Raw genomic sequence first — 20073 nt, forward strand, 5'->3', positions numbered from 1 at the left:
GTGGGAGATATGACTTCTCCCCCTAGTCTGAGAGCTGGGCAGATGGTTACCTTGAAGACCTTCTTGGCCCAGGTCCTGAAAGCCTCTTCCTGCCCACAGAGCTCGTCCCCCTCTCTCATCTTCAGGATCCTCTCTCCTCCCAGCTCTTCCAGGAGGGTGTCTACGGCGTGTCCGAAGGCGCAGAAGTGAGGGTATGCCCGTGAGCCAAGGCCAAACACTGAGAACCTGCCAAGAAGACAACAGAAAGTCCATGCTAGGGGACTGTGGGGGTTTTGGGGGGTGCCTGGTGCTACAGGCAGAACTATGTTCCCCCCAAAGTTTAAATGCTGAAGCCCTAACTCCAACATGACTGTATTCAGAGAAGGAGCCTTTAAGGTGGAAACTGAGGTTAAATGAGGTCATAGCATTAGGGCCCTAATGCAATGGGTCTGGTGCCCTTATAAGAAGAGGGAGAGACACTAGAGACTCTCTCTCTCACACACTCTCTCCACGTGCCCAGTGGAAAGGCCACGTGATGACACAGCAGGAAGGTGGCTGTCTGAAAGTCGGAAAGAGAGGCCTTACCAGAAACCAGTCCTATTAACACCTTGATCTTGGGCTTGTAGCCTGCAGAACTGTGACAAAATACACTTCTGTTGCTGAAGCCAACGAGTCTGTGATATTTTGTTATGGCTGTCCAAGCAGACTGACACATCTGGTATCTCCAGAAGGACTGCATTTAGCTCCCGGTGGTCAGGCAACTCCGAGCACACCTGGGGAAGGCCATCTTAAACCTGGGAGGCCGTCCTAAGCAGGACGGGTTGGGGAAAGCCATGGTCCAGAATGATCGGCTATTTCTTGTGTGTCTCTTTCTAAGCTGGACTCATTGAGGAAATTAGTCTACATTATCGAAAGGCTTGAATTCTATAAGTTTTGTAATTCTATCAAACTAGATCAGTTTTAAGTACAAAGATAATGAAAACTACAACTCAGAGGCCCCCAGGGACCAGCATTAGTGAGGTCAGGAGGACCTGTTATTAACTCATCAAATGCTGGTGCACAAACAGGTTCTTCTAAAAAGGAATGAAAGATTTGTAAACATGCTGGCTCCACCCCTTGCAATGTCTGTAAAATTAATATGCCTCACAAACCAGCACCAAGAAAATGTCGGTGTTCGAATCGATGGGGGCCAAGTTAGTAAAAACTTTCTCTACATCGAGGTGGGGCCGCTTTGAAGCATGGGAAGTGGAGGGCTGTGTCCTACACGGCTCCTTTTGCTAGGTCACGGTGTCTCACAGACACTTGATGTCACACATTCCAGAACTTTCGGTCCTGGCCGTAGTTCTCAGCCTCATGGGGATCGGAGTGGCAGGTTCTCAAGTGGGACAAGAACACCCTCCCCACTTCCTTCCCGGGTCACAGCGCTCTGCTGTCCTCTCGGGCCAAGGAGTGAAGCTTTTTAACCTCCTCCATACAGGATCTGGCTCTTTTTAGGATAAGGGGGCCAAGATGGTGAAATGGGGGCTGAGGAAAAGATGGGGGAAGTTGGGAAGGGACTCTGTCATTGGAGACTGAACTCAAGATGAGTCCAAGAGTCTCTCAGATCCAGTGAAGGTTAACATAGGTTAATGACCACTCTTTTCAAATCCACGGTCATGGTTTCTCATCTCACTTTCCTCTTCTTTCCGGCCCTCTTCCTCCCCCCTCCCCACCCCGGGGTTCCAGAGCCTTTCCAAGGAAAGTATGTGGGACTAGGCAGCCTTTCCCCCATCGGTCCTTCACCTATTATCTCCATGGACCTGGATTCTTCACCTTTTCCTCAAAGGACAGCAGCCTGATGGGTAGAGAGAACTGGTGACCAGGAGTGGACGTTTGAGGGGTGCCCTTAGCCTAAGCGTCTTTGGAAACCCCTAGCACTAGTCATGCCATGTGGTCAAGGCGTCGCTCCCCAAACCTTCGTTTACTTCATCACATCAGCCATACACGACTATCCCCAATGGCATTAGTTACTTATTAGTATTATTTAACTTGCTTTTTATTTGTGCTCATCGAGCCCACTAGTGTTCACTAACAGATGGTTCAGGTGATTAATGAATTAATTAATATGCTGCCCGTTGCACCAGAAGACCCGCATCATAGTCACTTCCTAGATTCACGTTTCCATCACAATGTTCACCTTATGGCTTTAAAATTCCTATTTTAAGCCTCAAAACCAGGAGTTGGCAAACTTACTATTATGGGGCCAGATAGTATTTTTAGGCTTGTAGGCCCTCAAAGAAGCAAAATCAAAGCTATTATACAGCTACTTATACAACAAGAAAGAAAACAAATTGCCGTGCATTTTTTGACAAAGTTAAAAATACTATAATAATAATGATAAGAATAGTTATAATAGTTATAGTCGAATACACTTTCTTAGTAATATATTTCTACTAATGACAATGTAACTTTTTCGGGGGGATACCATTTGGCTTATTTGGGGCTTAAAAGTAGTGAATTGCAAATGTTCATCTGTAAAAACCATTCTTAGCTCATGGTTTATATAAAAGCATACAGTGGCCAGGCTGGGTTTGGCCCGCAGGCTGCGGCTCATCACTATCTGCTCTAAGCCGTGGTAGACTTAAAAAGGGAAAAATGAGTCTGTCAAATTAGAGAACTGATATTTCAACGTCAAGCTAAAAAAATGTGCTGATGGCAAAACCTATTAAACGTACGACGCCAAGAGTGAACCCTGATGTACACTATGGACTGTGTGTGACTGTGACGTGTCCGTGTAGGTTCATCGGTTGCACATGTTGATGGCAGAGGTGGCCGTTTTTGTGGGTGTGTCAGGGACAGTGGGAGCAGAGCGTATATGAAAAATCTTTGTACTTTCCCCTCAATTTTGCTATGAACCTAAAACTTCTTAAAAATTAAGTCTCTTAAAAAGCGTACTCATAGACACAATCCTTTGATATCTAAGAACCCTGTGCTCTGTATCATGTAAGCGCTGCCCTGAGCAGGTGTAGAAGAGGTTCAGTTTGTGAAAGTCTGAGAGATCTGTGGCCAGGCCTGGATACTCTGCTGAGATCAGCCTCATCTTGACCAATATCTGTGAAACTAAGGGCTTGACGTCTGATTTTATTTCCTTCCAAATAGCCATTAAACTGATATACACAGCTATCGAAATACAAAATAGTCGTCCACTTACTACCTAAAATCATCTCATGGCATGTGACTATGCTTTGGAAAACAAGAGGTGAAGCCAGTATATATTAGAGTCAGTCAGAGAAATTAAAGAAAAAAAACAGTGCTTGGGCCCAATTCTAGACCGATGATACCAGAATCCTTGGAGGTGAGGATTGGTTATTGGTTATTACAAATATCTCCAGGTGATTTTGATGTGCATCCAGGTCATGGCAGGGTGTCTCCAGAAGCTTCTATTAAGTGCAAAACATATCACGTGGGAAGGGCAGCTTATTGAGTCATTTCTAGGGGTCAGCATCCTTTATCACAAATGACGTGCTGATTTTGGAGTGAAATGTGTGTGATGGAGTGAAACGTGGGTGATGGGGGCTCTGAGGGTGTATGTATAGAAAGAGGAGTCAGGGGCAGCCCGGGCGTACCTGGTTGTTGGAGGGATGGATGGACACGGGAGGGAGACAGCCCCCCCAACAAAGAGCCCACTTTGCAACTAAGTCCAGTTGCCCCAGAGCCTTCCACGTCCCAAGTACCCAAGCCCCTTGCTCACCTCACATTTGCCAGGGGTCCAGCGCTCTCAAAGTTGTCTCTGAGGTCCGGCCCATTGCCGGATGATTTGCGGGCATCGGAATACGAGGAAACGCTATTGAACCTGACCTTGTAGCTCCTGTCAAGAGGAAAGAGAGTAATGAGCTCTAGCTTGGAGCTCCCTCCTGAGGTCAACCCCACAAAGGATCTTCAAATGACCAGTCCTGCTTCCAGGACCTTCTCTTGTGTATTGAGTTAGACCAGAATACTCCCACGGTCTCTTCTAGAATGTATCAACTTACCCTCACCCACCACAATGACAGCTAGCCATGTGCGCTTGACACTACCTGTGTTCAAAAGGTCTGTGACCACACTCAACTCAGGAAACTTGAGACCCCAACAGTCAAAATGATTTAATTGGCAAGAAGTCAGGGATAGAACAGACCACCCCCTAGCCATCAGACACCATGCTTCATGCTTCCCAAATTTTAATGTGTCTAAACATCAGCCCAGGACATGATTAAAATGCAGATCCTGATTCAGTAGATTAGAAACACAGCCTGAGATTCCGCGTTTCTAATAAACTCCCAGGAGATGCTGATGCTGCTAGTCACCTGCCCTCATTTTGAACAGCAGGATCTAGACTCGTGTTGTCCACTGTGGTAGCCACTGGCTACGTGTGTCTTTTTAAATTTAAATTAATTCAGATTAAATATAATGAAAAATTCTGTTCCTCACTTGCAGTAGCCATATGTCAAGTGCTCAATAGCCACATGAGGCTAGTGGCTGCCGTATCGGAAGGCACAGATATAACATTCACGTCATCCTAGGAAGTTTTATTGGGTGGCGCTGGACTACCCCATTCAATACCCTCCATGAAGTTATAATCCTTAGACATTTCGAGGGTCTGCCACATTCCACACTCCGAGTCAACGTGAAAAATGTTCAGCGCTGACACGCGGCATGAAGAGAGATTGGATTTCTTATTGAATCGCTTTGAAGGGGAAGGAAGTCTTAAGCTTCAGTATTCAAGGCTCAGGAGCCTTGAGACTGAAACAAAATATCCAGCGTTCCAGTCTTTCTCTCAAAGTGGTAAGTTTCATTCTCAGACAAGGCAAAAACAAAACATAAAACAAAATTAACAAAAAAACCCCAAGACCCAACCAAACCAAACAACCGACCAAAAGACCAAACCCCAAAACAAAAACAAGACACAAAAACTCAACACACGAATCTAAATGCAAAAGATGAAAAAAGAAATTGCATATTCTGGCAGCAGGGTTTCTAAGCTGGATGTTCTTCAAAGTTTTCGCTCCAGCATTGGGAAAGTTCTAAATATATGTAAGTGTATTTTCTGCCCTAAAATTGTCTCACATTGAGTCACTTCTCCAAATAAGTCATGCAACATATCAGGGGGTGGCTGTGTTGTTAGTGTGGGGGCGCTGGCTCACGGTCGTGGGGTAAGAATAACAGCACGTGTATTTGTATGAGGTCTGAGGTTTTCCCAAACGCTTTCCTCTTTGTCGTTATCCTTCTGTCCTCATGACAGCTCCCAGAGGTGGTCAGGGTGGAGCTTTTTCTCCCCATTTGGCAGAGGAGAAAGACCAAGGCCCAGAGAGGTCAAGGACTTTGCTCGAGGTTGCTTAGTGAGTTAGTGGTACAGCCTGGGTTAGACTTGAGGTCTCCCTGAGACCCGGATGTGGCCTTGGAAGTTCTGGCGTTGGGCATGCACGCACGTGTGCACACACATCTACGTGCACACGCACCTGCACACACATGTGCATGCATGCACACACACACACATGCTCACACACACACACACACACACACATACACACACATGCTCTACCTGTGCTGGCTGTCACGGGCGGTAGCCAGACCACAGACTTCTGTGTCACCTCGGGGAAGGGGAGACCCTTTACGGGGAAAGAAACGCAAGGGTTCCGGGTACCTAGAGGGGAGAATGGATGGTGCCCTATCTCTCCCTGAAGGAGGGGTGAGGAGAACCTCCTGGAGGTCACCTATGGGGCGGGAAGGAGAAGGGCAGGGAGGGAGTGGGGCAGTTGGCACAGAACGAGGGCTGACCACCGGGGACCCAGCTAGCCCCTGGACGTGGGACGTTTGCGAGTGTGGCAAAACGGGCTTGGCAAAACGAAAGCCAGGAGCGATTTCGTGGATAACACAGCCTCTCCACACCAGCCAGCTCCAGCATTTGAGGCTCAGCCGAAAACACGGGGATCCGCTCCATGCTGGAGGAGACGCTGTGCTGGCCTCACTGACAGGCAGCTCGGCATGCACGGGCCATATGTTCTCTACGTTGCGGGGGATTTAAGGGCTTTTCAAGGGCGATGTAGATTACAGGTGTCTTTCGCCCTATGAAATATCTTTAGAGCCCAACCCCACGCTGGATGCGATTTCGCCATGAACGTCCTTTGGCGACAGGCGCTTCTGGCTCTCTTTGGAATGTTACTTCCACAGCAGCTGCAACTCTACAGTGAGCATCAGATGGAAAAGTTCTAGAGACAGATGCTCATTTCACCGATTCTGAAGGTAGGTTTCCAAAGGTGGCAGATAAGAACGGATATTTACACGGTGCTCCTAACTTTTCACGGGACCAGTACGTCTATTTTCTGATTCGATTCTTACAAATTAGAAAGTTCAGGCAGGTAGAATAAACCCTATTTGATGGAAAAAGCAAGTGAGGCCCAGGGGTGTGAAGCGACCAAGCCAAAACTTTCTAGTCAGAAACCAAAAAACTATCAGCTCCAGTGGGGCACAGACATCCACTGCTAAAATAGGTCACATATGGACTTCAGGTCACGACCCTCATCCATCCAGAACTCGAATGTGAACCCTAGGTGCGCGAAGACAATTTCCAGTTACCCACCACGGGGTGTCGTGTGACCCAGAAGGATCCTTCACTTACTTCCTTTCCTCATGCACAGAGTTGGGGTGCCTCATTTCCATCAAAGCACAGCCGAATTTCTGGAGGCCAAAAGAGATGAGTGAAATGTGAAGCCTGTGTTACTGAATCCAGAACAGGGACAGGCACGGAGGGTCTGGGTTCCTGGCTGACACTTAGGGGCCAGGATATCAGAGGTGGTCAGGGGCTCGGGCTGGGCAGCAATGCTTGAGCTGCAGATGCCCGTGGAAGGGCCAGCTGTTTACAGGACTGCAGATAGGGGCTCCACTGCCCCCACACACAAATCCCCTTTGTGGCTTTCTCTCCATAAAAATACTTGCCCCTACTTCTCTCATCCGGAGCAGGGGACACCAAGCTCTTTGTGGGAGCACCCAATTTTAAAGAAGCAACTTACTCAGGTGACAACATTTTCACTAGGGGCCAGCTGGTCAGTGGACACCAAGAATCTGAGGACCTGGAATTGTCCAACCTTTGAAGAACTTGGATGCACACTGAAGTCACTGGTTTCGAGGCTCGGGGAGGATGTGTGACTGAATAGCAGGTGTAACTGCTGCCCCCTTCTTCTCCCCGCTGACAAACACGCACGCTGGAACCGACGAAAACTCATCTCACCTCCCCGTTCTCAGGCGGGTCTCCATTGCCGAAGGTGCTGGTGACGACCAGGACCAGAGTTTCGTGTTCCAGGTGCACGATGTCATATTCTTCCATGGACATCACCTAGGTGAGAGAATGGTGGGGAGGGGGAGGAAGAAGATGGTGAGAGAGAAGAAGTGGGACAGAACAAGAATGATGGGGGAAGGAGTAGAAGAGAGAGAGAGAGGGAAAAAAAAAGATGAGTCGTCTTAAGCCATTTCGTTTGAAAGGAGAACCAAAGATTCTAGATGTCACTATTTCAATGGCCTCAAATGAGCAGAACTGAAAGCCTTTGGGTAGGGTGGGACCTCTCTGTGGTCACGTGGCCTGAAGGACCGTAGAGAATCTGGGGCAGTGGTGTAAGAGATTGGCTGATGGTAGAGAAAGATTTTGTCTGAGACCCTCGAGCTTCTCAGAACCACCTGATTCTGTGGTCAACCTTCTTGACACATCTAGGCTGGAGATAACCTGGCTGGCTGGATCTGACCAGCTTCTCAGCCTCCTTTCTAGCTAACCCTCCCTCGAGCAGTGTGGACAACCTGGGCCAAACAAGTCTGAGACACCTGCTTTAGGGAAAGATTGTTGCTCTCTGTCTTAATATCACCTGAGCAACATTTCTTAAATAGGTTCTAGGGAAGCCCAGTTTCCTGAGATGTTCCTTGAAAATTATTGAGCCATAAACAAACATGCTTGGGAAAAATTTATATTCTCTCCTCTTCTCTTTTGGAGATTGTAACACACACTTGCAGATTAAAGGCTCTGAGAAGTCCTGCAGCAAAGACGCCCATTGAACTGTATTGAATGCAGAGCTTCCCAAACTGATTCCAAAATGGATTTTTATAAACCCTTGAACATTTGGTCCAGCGATGGGGGTTTTATTTTTGTGGTTCATGGACTCCTGGAGGGTTCACAGGGAGAGGGGCATCACCGCCCCCTGAAATTGATGCAAATGTGCACGCGTGTGCTACAGGGCAACGTGGGATGTGCTCTCCTCCATCCTCAAAGGGTTTGTCTCTGTCGACTTCCCTCTCTCCCTCCCAACTTTATCTACCACGAGGGGCCGGGGAACTGGCACTGCCCCCTACCCACCTTGGCATCGAAGGCGTGTTTGAAGATCTCACACAAGGTTTTGGCGTAGGCCTGCGATTTGCCTGTCTCTGTGGCATAAAGGATGGTCGCCTTGACCCTCTTGGCCATTGCCTGCCCCATCAGCTTGGCCGAGAACTTGACAGCTCTGGGAGGAAGAGGACAGAGAGGAAAATGGGAAATGCTAAGTTGGGACTTTGGGGCGAGAACCATGACTCATGAAATATAACAGGAAAGGACTTACTGTCCTGATCTCTGATGGCCTTGGGGAGACTCACACCCTGAGTTTAGGCACCATATAGAATACACACCCCTTTACCCTTTATTAAGTCCCCCCAGAGTCATGAGCTAAAATGGTTGGTCAGTTTGATCAGGTTGTTACTTAATAGATTGATCCCAGTCTTCAGAAGCTTGCTTTGCCAAGCATCGTCCCCAAAAGGTGATTAGTCATTTATTTGCCCATTCTTTCATTCATCAAAGGTGTGCTGAGTGCCTAACTATGTGCCGGGCATAGTGACTGAGGAACATAGAGAATGTAGCTATGGACAAGTAGCCATCACGGGACATAAATTCATGAGGCGGGTGGGAACAAATCACTAATAAACCACCAGGTATTGAGTTTGAAGAGATTTTAGAGATTTATTGATCTACAAAGGAAGGACCAGGTCTGGTTTAGTCCACCATGGAAACCCAGGGTCTTGCACAGAGCCTGGTACCAAATAGGCACTAAGTACATATTTACCAAAAGGAAGAAGGAATTTGCTGCTACCATCAAAGCCTTGGGGAGGTTAAATGTCAAGTCCAGGCTCTTTCTGGCTAAATGGAGAATTCATAATCAGTGTCTTTTCCTTCCCATCCAAGAGGGCATGGGGATGGCAGACAGGCCAGAGGCGCGGAAATCCCTGGGCTTACCTTCTGAGCAAGCACCGCTGTTCCAACAAGGAAGCTCGGTGTAGACAAACTGCTAATTACTCCCACATGGGGATTATTGATGGTAGATTCATCATTTTTTTAGAATCAGGGAAACCACCCACGCAACAGGAGCACTCTGGCTCAGGGGCAGAAACAGAAGAATAAAAGGTGCCTGGAGGTTCCCTTAGAACGACTAGAGAATAACGAAGCAGCTATAATTAACTTCCATTGTTTCTCCCCCAAACTTAATAGTGCAATTAAGGTTTTAGATTTCTCCCTCCCGTTTTCCCCCAGGAGACAGTTGAACCGAAGGAAGCCAAAGGCTGCCCTCCCTGAGAATATCTGTAATTCTTTTGTTGTGGGAAGGACGGAAATGGCTGTTGCTGTGCCCCTGCTTGGCTGGTAGATGGGGTTAGGGGGAAGGAGAGAGAGAGATGTCATGGGCCATATTAACAGAGCCGGGATCTGGGGTTGAGTCCCTACGAGACCCACCATTGTCCTGCTTCTGGGGTCCTTTGCATGGATGACCCCTTTTGCTCAACTAGGTACCATCCATAGAGAGTTCTGGACCCAAGGGTGCTGAAGAGAGAGAGTAAGAAGTTCTCTGCACACCTAACTGCTCTGCTCAAAAAGTTAGCTCCAAACAGGTGTGTCTCGGAGTAGATCAGTGTTCTTTAGGAGGAGGCTGGCATCCCTACAAAAAGCACCTCACTTGGCTCCACCCCACTTGTTAGCTGGTCCCTTGGCTGGTCACACATTCTTCAGGACAGTTGTTCTTTAGTGACCTTGACCCATGACCCCTTCTCTCCCTTCTTTTCTCAGTTATGTCTTATTCATCTCATTCTTCAGCTCAATTGTCATCTCTTGCAGGAAGCCCTCTCCGACCTCCCGAAGACTGTTCTATGGTACCATGAATCTTCCTTGATGACGCGTGCAGTGTTTACCATAATTGTGTGGTTCTTTGACGATGAATGACTGTGAGCTTCATTAGGGTAGGGACCACATTTCTCTGGCTCATGATGGCATCCCTGGAGCCTCGCACAGTGCCTGGCACAGAGTAGGCACTCAGTATTGACTCGTTGGCCAAATGAATGAATGAATGAATGAATGAGTACTTAGCATTCAGCCCTGGACAAGCACACTCTCTAAGCAGTGGTGTGCTGGAGTTGGCTCATCCCAGCTCCTCCCCACTTTGGGGTTAGTGACTTCCTGTTGGTAGCCTGAAATTGGCCACGGTGAGAATATTTAGACAACAGAAACTGACAAATGTCACAAATCCACCACTATTACTACTCTTAACATTATTATTATTAGGAAAGTTGATTTACCAACACACCACTGCCTCCAGGACAAGAATTTATGAAACTAGGGTGAGGAAAAATAAAACTAGGAAGGTTAAGAGTTGTGTGGGACATTCACATCCCAGACTCTGGGTCCAAGAAGGCAACAAAGGGGTCAGAGAAAATACAGAATTCATGTCACATGAGAGGTTCGAGGAATGAGCACTTGTCCAGCCTCCTTTTCTGGGGCTCTCTGAGTTTTGAGGAATAGACATCCCCCCAACCTACTTCAGGAGACTTACTCTGCTAGCTTCTTGAAGCCAATGGCTCGCCTCTTCGTGGGGGTCCCATTGGTGCCTTTCCAGACATGGGTGTTCCAAGGGTCAGGCTGCAAAGAGAAGATCATGGTCATTGCAGTGAGGGAATCTGGCTCCTCGTGGGAGATGCTCAGAATCCCTGGGGGCTTGTGGCTGCCCAGCCATGCCAACCCTCAGCCCCTAAAGGGCGTGATTCTGCCGGTGGTGACCGTAGGGGTCCTCGTGGCTGGTGCAGCCTCCCCGCGTTGTCCTATAAGACCTCCCCACTCAGCCCTCGGTCCCTCTTACACACTTTCCTGGTGGCCCCAGACTGCTCATTTCATCTCCGTTAGCCTTTCAGCTAGCTCTGTACTGTTCACCATGGCTATGGAGCACTTGAGTGTCCGGGGTGCTGGTCTGCATCGAGACATGCTCCAAGCATAACCCAAGACAGGCAGGGAGGGGGCAGGACCTGGTACTCGAAGGAGGGGGTGAGCCGGTAGTTGAGCATCTCCTGGTGGAAGACAGGGGTGATGCTGCCGGACATGGGGGGCACGATCCACACCCAGTCAGCTGGGCAGCCCCCGCGACAGCGGTATTCATTTTCCATGTGCTTAATGAAGGACTCGGTGGCGGAGTGGTGGTCGACGATGGTCACTTTGTCACTCTGTGGGAGCAGATGGGACAAGGGGTCAGGAGGTAAGAGAAGCTGGGGTATTTTTCGGGCTCCCTCCCCCGTAGAGCTGCGTTTCCCAAAGGGTGGGCCTGGAGGTGATTTGAGGCAGTGTCAGGTGCTTCTCTGCATCTCTCTCTCGATCCTTCTGATTAAACCCGGGAGAAAGTCTCTGCTTCGTGCTATGATTAAACCCGGGAGAAAGTCTCTGCTTCGTGCTAACGTATCTTTAATTCCTCTCGCCAATGTTCCTCTCTCCTTCCCCAACCCTCCTCCCTTTTTAATAAGAGAAAAACTCTCTCTTATCTAGTTAGAATTGAACAACTTTGTTTTGTTATTCATTGTGTTTACTTATTTAAATTTACAGTTCTCTTCTATTTATACCAACTGATATTGGTTCTCTACCGATGGTGGTGATACGGAATCTTCTTAAAATAAAATTCGTAAGTAATAAAGTTGAACTTATTAAAGTTAAAACAAGGAAGTCACAGCAGAGGTGGGCTGACCGGGTAACCTGGCTGGGTTGGACTCACACCCACGCAGTGGTCTCCCCTCTCTGCCCACAAACCCTTGTCCCCGTCCTAAGCTTTTCTGCCTGTGCTGTCTCTGGCTCGTGGGTCTTCACACCAGCTGACCGAACCATGCTCCATTGTTTTCAACAACTCCTGCAACCTCACTCCTATGACTCAGAGAGAAGGGAGGGGGCCTCCTTCCCCCGACTCCATCTCAACTTGTCTTTTCCCTGGAGTATTCCTCGGTGTACCCATTCTCTCTACTCCTGACATGGGGACCGATGGTTTACATTCACGTCTGTCCATGACTGGATATGCTCTTCCTACTGTCTGTGTGTGCCTTCCATGCACATCTATGGAGATTGAGCTTCCTAGACTGTCAGCCCCTGGAGGACAGAGCTGGCCTCAGTTTAGAGCATGACTTCTATTTTATAGTCTCCCGGTTTGCCCAGGAGCAACCTGGCTCGTGCTCATTGCCCTAGCACAATTATTAGTGGTGTCTTTCTTTTGCTCTCAAAAATTTGTGGTTTAGATGATAAATTCTATGGTCACTTTGCCATAATACCATGTACCATGGGACCACATGCACTGAGGAGCCCACATGCTTCTGATAATGATGATGAAGATTTGTCTCTTTTAGGCGGAGTCCCTAAGACATGGCAAGACATAGAGGATGCCTGCTATCTCGATTGTAAAAAATCATAAGTGACAAGTCACAACCCCTCATCTATTCATCTCTTCTTCAAACAGTGCCCATCCAAGATCCACAATGGAGAGTAAGGCATGCATAATGGGAAGTAGACCATGCTGGTGGGCAGACCCTCCCAAAGGCAGGTCCTAGCACCTAGGGCACTCGACCTTCTGCTCCAAGGCTCTGAAAGGTTTAGCTTCCCTTTGAGGCTTAACAGCCTGGACCCTGGTGCTACCTGGAAGCTGTAGAGAACTGCAATGTTGATCTCCACCAGTGCCTGGTCCTTCCACAAGGAGGAGGTCTTCCTCATGTCCAAGTTCATCTTCTTGGCCACTTCCTGAAAGGGAAAGGAAACAGACTCACAGGCTGGAACACCTCAGACTAAAGAGGGACAGGGCTAGCTAGTGTCATCAATTTGTGGGCAGACTGATGAACTCATTCACTCTGAAGATTTTTTTTATTGAGGAACTACTGGTAACAGGAGACTAGAGAGACTTGGCTGGCCCTTTATTACTGAGTGTACCTTCTAATATGGGAGAAAGTGAACACTGTTATGAGTGCTAATTCCTAGGAAGAAAATATGACAAAGAAATGTGATAAAGAGGGATATGAGGACAGGGTTCATGGAACCAGGATAGCCAGGCCCACTGCAGAAGTGGCATTCTAGGGGAGACCAGGATGATAAAAAGCAAGACATTTGCAGATGGAGGGAGGGAAGATTCTAGGCAGAGAGACAGCAGGTGAGAGTCCCTGAGAAAGGATCAGGCTTGCAGCATTTGAGATATGGGAAGAAGGTGAGTGGACATGGAGGGCGGTGAGCCAGGAGGAGCTGGTGACAGAGAGGGGCAGGTCTGGATCATGCAGGATCACGGAGGATGGGCCAAGGAGCCAGGATTTTGTTTCAAGCATGACAAAGAGGGTCCTTGTGAGGTTTTAAGCAGAGATGTGGATCTGGAAGTGACATCATCTGCTTCTTAGTATGAGAAGCTCTCCACCCAACCTGCTCCATCCTGGAACGTGGATTCTTTAGGCTCGTGGAGACACCTGCCTGACTCCATTTGACGGATGAAGAAACTGAGGCTCAGAGAGGTGCCTGGACTTGCTTAAAGTCCATAGAGCCAGTTGGCCTCGGAGGCGGAGCCCAGGGAGATGCATACTGCCCAAGAGCTGGGGGCCACTCCCAAACCAGCTGCCTCCTTTGGCAAAACTGCTTGGGAAAAATCATCCTCTGATATTTCTGTCACAGCTCAAGCTGATGCGGAAGCTGATGTCAGGCGTGGGGAAGACCCAATAGCAAATTCACTAATTAGAGACTTGCTTTTCACTTACCCTGTCAGTTCTAGTCACTTGTGGGAACCCAAGTCTCATTACGGGGCTAGAATGCGACAATTTCTCAGCTTTGGGTAAATCGTTTCCCAGTCCCAGCTGTCAACATTTGTGCGTAATGGCAGTTGAAACTGGAGGGCAGGGGTGGGAGGGAGCCTCATTTAACTTGCCCAGTGACTACTCTTTGCAATCGAATGTAAGCAGAGATCATGAAAGCAGAGTTATTATATTTACTCTTTGAGGCTGAGGCGTTAGGTTCTGCTTGAGGTCTTTTAGCAGTGATATAAATGCAAAAAGTGAGAAATTTGCTGCTTTACATAAATATATATAAAACTTGAGTTCTTTTATAAAAGAGAGTGTATACAGCCAGTCATGCTGCAATTGTTACTTCTAGGCATTATTTTGTTTATACTTTGAAAGAATAGAAATTAGTTGCAGGAAAAAAAAATTAAAAACTTTATACGACTTTAAAAATCCTCAAATGTGACTAGAGCCACGCAACTATGAAAATGGTCTGAAATGTCTTTTCCTTTCCTGCCAGAAGTTTGTACAGCTCAGTGGCTGCCCAGTAGAATTTTCTAGGGAGCTCTGAAAAAGAGTGAAGCCCTGGCCCCATCCTGGGACAATTATATCTGAATCCTGGGGAGAAAGACCTGGGCATCACAAATCTCTTTAGGTCATTCCAGTACGTGGCAAGGCTGAGGACCTCAGCTTCTGTTTTCCAGGCAGACACTCACGGAATTTTTAAAAAAATTGAGATGTAATTGAATATAACATTGTGTAAGCTGAAGGTGCACAGTTTAAGGTGGTTTGATACATTTCTATATTGCAATATTATTACCACATCAGTTTACACTTCTACTATATCACATAATTGTTTCTCTCCTTTTTTTTGTGGTGAGAATAATTAAGATCTAGTCTCTTAGCAGCTTTGAAGTTTATAATACAGTACAGTTGACTATAACCGTAATGCTGTGCATTAGATGTCCAGAACTCGTTTATCTGTATAATAACTTAAACAACATCTCCCCAACACCCATCCCCGACCCCAGCCCCGGCAACCACCATTCTACTCTTTTTATAAGTTCGACTTTTTTAGACTGTACGTATACGTAAGATCGAACAGTGCTTATCTTTCTGGGTCTGACTTAGCTTGCTTAGCATGATGCCCCCAAGGTCCATCCATGTGGACGACCATAGATTTTGACTCTGTACCTTATCTACTGTGGGACATAGGCCCTGCACTTAACTTCTGTTTCTCAGTGCCCTATTTTGAAACGAGGCCAACTACAGCTGACTGCTGTTAGGAACAACATTTGCTGACAAAATCACAGCAATCCTGATGCTTTCACCAAAGTTGAGCTCCAGGAAGCACTCCGGCCCAGCACTTTTTAGTAGATGAGGATGACTCAGCCCGGAAGGAAAACAGAACCTCCACTGAGAAATGCGTATGGTAAGGAACAACTGCCAATCCTCCTCCTTTGTTTTTTAGAAAACAGACCAAAAAAAAAAAAAAAAAGTCCCAAGATCACGGGTCATTCCAACAGCGTTTGACATTGAGATGCAGTGTAGCAGAGTGGTTATGAACTTGGACCATAAAGTCAGACTGGTTTGCGTCCCAGCTCTGCCACTTGTTGGCAGCGTGACCTTGAGCTTGTCATTTCATCTCTCCAAAAGGCTTTCATTTTCTCATCTGTGAGAGGGGGATTTTTATACCTGGAGGTTATGGGGGGAATGAAATGAGCGTGTAATCTGTGCAAAGTGCTTTGCACAGTGCCTGGCACACAGCACAGGCACTGTCAGTGCCTTGGGTGCCTCTGGAACTGCAGGGGCTTCACCGGGACTGTGGGATGCATTTTAACTCCTTCCAGTTTCCAAGCCCCAAGGACTACTGAGCCCTCCCCATCTGCCTTGTGCTTTCCTGTCAGGGCGACTGAGGAGAGACCTCACCTCGAGGATGTTGTATCGAGAGTTGTCACAGTAGTCGCGGACGCCAATCTCTGTGCCCATATACCAGCCGCTGAAGGGACAGGCGCTGAATTCCAGGCCACCAATCTCCAAAAGCATGTTGGCCACCGCTGGGAGGCCATACCACTTCAGCCCCAGGTCCTTGAACCACTCCAACCTGCAGAGAGCAGCACAGCCCGGCTCAGTCTGGGGCGCAAGTCTCACAGGTAGACTCGTGTTGGGACGGCCTTAGTCTGGGGACGCGGAAACGCCAGTGACTGGCTGGGATGGACAATGCTAGAACTCGATTCTTGGGCTCCGCCTCAGATCTATAGAACCACAGGGCCTGAGAATATGCATTTTTAACAACGGAACAGCCTTAGATCTCCAGAACTTACTTATCTGTATAACTTAAACAACATCTCCCCAGTTGCCACTTGGATGGACATCCAGGCCTGGGAACTACACTGCCTTGGGCTGCTGTATTTCTCCCAAACTCACTCTAAAAGTTAGTCTAAGAGAAAGTGAGTTCCTTCCAACCCCAGGGCCTTCGAACGGCAGTTCCTTCCTCCTGGGATCTTTTCTCTTCCTTCTCTGTCTGTTCAGCTCTAACCCACACCTTAATTCTCAGTGAAACTGTTTTTACTCTAAGAAGTCTTTCCTGATGGCCAGTATGGGTTGGGTCAGGTGACTTTGTGTCTCTAGGCACCATAAAATTTCTATTGCACCATTTTATTGGAATTAGGTGGTTATACAGGTAATATCGAAACTTTAAATAAAGACACAATCCCACCCTGTATTTGCATGACTCACCTGGTTCGCCTCACTCTAATCTCAGCCCTGAACTGGATCGTGCCTTTATTTAAAATTTTGATATGTTGTACATCATCGATTTTTTTAAAGTTATTTTTGACTTTTAAAAATATTGCATTCAAATATTATTGAGTTTTTTGGTGCCTGCCTCAATTTTGTCCCTAGATCCAGTGCCTCGCTGTGGATTTCCTTCACTCTCAAAGTGTAAATTCTGCTTGTGCTGCTTGTCCCAGGCATCACAGCTCCTTCCTGGCTCCAAATCCCTTTTCCATTTGACCTACATCAGGTCACGCAGTGCTTTAAATGGCTCCCTCTATTTCAAATTTGTGCACGCAACAACACAGTAGGCACTCCCGCTCAGTTTAACCCTTCGGGCTGGAAAAAGGGCAGGTCCTGGTTGATCGCTTAGGAGTGAGGTGAGGAGGAAGATTATAATTCAGGAAAAGATGGCAGTCCCCAAGCTGGTCAAGAAGGAATTATTGATTCTTAGGGGTCCCACTCTACCTAGGCCCCACAGTGAGGATTAGAACCAACACCCCCTTTAATTTCGCCTGTGTCTGGGCTGGAGAAAGAGCCAGGCGCGTATGGGAATGGGCAGAGAGGGGCACTGGGCAAGTCAGTCCACCCTCGCCCACCCCCTGCCTGTCCCTCTTACTTGGGGTGTCTGATGGGCACTTCCAGCACCAGCTCCGGAGGGATCTGAAAGAGCTCGGGGTCGTTGCCGTTGGCCTGCAGCAGGAGCGGCAGGACATCGAAGCGGCCTCTTGGGGGTTTCCAACCCTGCTGCATGCAGATCTGCAACCAGACCCAGCCAGGTCAGGTCACCAAGCCCTCCAAACACAATGGCGATGGGGAGGGGCAGAGGCCCCAGAGCTGGCCCACCAGCACCCGCTTCCTCCGGGGGCTCTGAGCCACACACGCCTTCTTTTTCAAGTTCTCCCTGATGTCACCAGGTAACCAGTATCACTTCTTGTGGCCCCATGGGACAGAGGGCGAACCTGTCCTCCAGCATCGTACCTTCTTATGTTTTCTGGGTCTCCCCTGCCCACTGGGAACCCCTGAAGGGCATGGGATAAACGTGACTGTTGCATCTGCAATACCCTCATACACAGGGCCTGGCACATGGTGGGCATTCAGCTGGAAGTGTTTGCATTGGGTGCCTTGAGATGTGAAGAGAAGCTACTGAATTTGATGAGAGTGGATCTATTAGAATTAGTACATAAAATGCATCTGTTAGAGCAACTGTCTAATCAAAGTACAAAGCGAGCCCCATAAATAATTTGAAATTTTCTGGTGGCTACATTTTAAAAAGTTAAAAAAAAAAAAACCCAAACAGGTGAAAGTAATTTTAATAATCTATTCTTTCAAAATAATATAATTTAATTTTAATATTTGATTACAAAATAATTATTAATGATAATGCTTATATTAGTTACATTGATATTAATATTAGTTATCAATAGTGTATTAAAGTATTAATATAAATGTATTTTAATAATATATTTGACATTAAAATTAAATGCAAAATATATTTATTAATCTAATAAATAAAATATGTCATATAAAATATAATTAAATGCACTAAATAGCACCACTAATTTATTAATGATAAATTATTAAGTTAGTAATGATAGTATATTTAACACAAAATTAAATATATTTATTAACCTGATAATAAATGTATTAATTTGTTAATAAATAAAATAGTTTTGCTCAATATTATCTGCAATATTATTCTTTCAAGATGTAATCAAGATAAAAACTATTAACGAGATGCTTTCTACTCTTTTTTGTTGTTGTTCTCTGTCTTGGAAACCTGGCATGTATTTTACTCTTATGCTTGTCTCGGTTTGGACCCACCATACATCAAGCGCTTGCTAGCCACACGTGGCCAGTGGCTGCCATAATGGACAGTGCAAGGTTAGAGGATTTCAAAAGATCCAGTCACGTGGTTACGTTTGAGGTGATTCTCTCTGCTGTATTAGGAGAAAGAGGAAGCATGAAATCCAGGGCTTAGGAGAACGCATCCTGTCAGCGAGGTTTCTGGAGACAGGAGGCGAGGAAGAGGCTGGCTGTGTGGCGTTTATGTTCTGGTGGCCATGAGGACAAGGTCAGCCAAGTATACAGTTAGCACTCAGCCAAGTGGAGCAGAGAGTCTGGCTGAGTCTAAAATGGCACAGATGCAACTCCTGGTCGCCCTGGTGACAGCCCCCTTTTCTGGAGAATAACATTTTAATAAGAAAAGTCACATGCAAATGAAGTCAGCAGGGACTGAGGCAGTGGGGAAACCCTTGCCACACCAGCTCCATCTCTGGGGAGCTAGTAGGGTAGACTCTGAGGGGGGTTTGAGGAAAGGACAAAGATGAAATTCAACTGGGGAGGAGTGGGTGATCAATAAGCGTGGGTACCCGGTCTGTGTGCCTGAGCTCACTGTAGGCACGGGGCCTGCCTGTGGTGTCTCCTGTGGGCACAGATGCTATAAGCTACCATGCCTTAGCTGTGCTACCTGGAAGGAACCTTGGATGGTGGTGGTCGTGTTCCTGGTGGCTTTTATGGATTGACTTCGGATGCCAGCAATTGTGGCAGTGCTGGTACCATGGAGAGTCCAGCCCACCTCAAGAGGCATTGGTGGGTAGAATAGTTGTATGAACAAGTGAGTGAATAAATGATATGAGTCTGACATATAACTCAACTCAGAAAAGGTAGATGCCAGACAAGGCTCCCATATGTCAGCTCCTCTCCTCCGGGTGGGAGGCAGGAGATTTGGACTGTACTTCTAGCTTTCCTTCTGTTCATTTATAGCCTTGGATAACTCATTTGGCCTTGGTGAGACTCAGTCTACCCGTCTGCAAAATGGGACAATGGTTCCCATCATTAGAGTCGGACAAGGTAATGGCATGAAAGTGTCCAGATGACCAGCTGTAAAAGAACCAGCTGGACTTGGGGAGAAGGAATCTGGGGAAGAATAAACTGCACCCCATTTGCTGCTCTCCACGTGATGATAATATTAAACTGAGCAAAGCCTGTAGATAAAGATGGTTTGGGGAGATGGGAGCCCAGGCGGGGGGCCCGGTGTGGGGTGCACATACCTCTGTGAGCTCCACACTGGCTGGATCCCCCAGGATGGAGCCGTCAGGCTGCTTGTAGCCGGCATAGCGGATGAGCTGGGAGTTCCAGACTCGGAAATCATGCTTGCTGTCGATCCTCTGCGGAAATATGGTGATAGCAGATCTGTAGTGGAGAGAGGGGGACATCTGGTGTCAGGGCGGGGCTTGTACTTTGGGGACGCATTGG

General features: G+C 47.3%; 1 protein-coding gene across 1 annotated transcript in view; it reads right to left on the bottom strand.

Moving 5' to 3' along the window:
* NOS1 (nitric oxide synthase 1) overlaps positions 1-20073 on the bottom strand; it is an 82573-nt gene that overhangs the window by 25976 nt on the left and 36524 nt on the right. The window contains 11 exon segments of the mRNA XM_011356068.2: positions 3710-3826; positions 5537-5638; positions 6614-6672; positions 7223-7327; positions 8333-8477; positions 10824-10909; positions 11290-11484; positions 12929-13030; positions 15970-16144; positions 17435-17574; positions 19869-20010. Coding sequence (XP_011354370.2) covers positions 3710-3826; positions 5537-5638; positions 6614-6672; positions 7223-7327; positions 8333-8477; positions 10824-10909; positions 11290-11484; positions 12929-13030; positions 15970-16144; positions 17435-17574; positions 19869-20010 — 1368 coding nt within the window.

This window comes from Pteropus vampyrus, unplaced genomic scaffold (assembly GCF_000151845.1).
Source record: "Pteropus vampyrus isolate Shadow unplaced genomic scaffold, Pvam_2.0 Scaffold23, whole genome shotgun sequence".
Classification (NCBI taxonomy): Eukaryota; Metazoa; Chordata; class Mammalia; order Chiroptera; family Pteropodidae; genus Pteropus; species Pteropus vampyrus.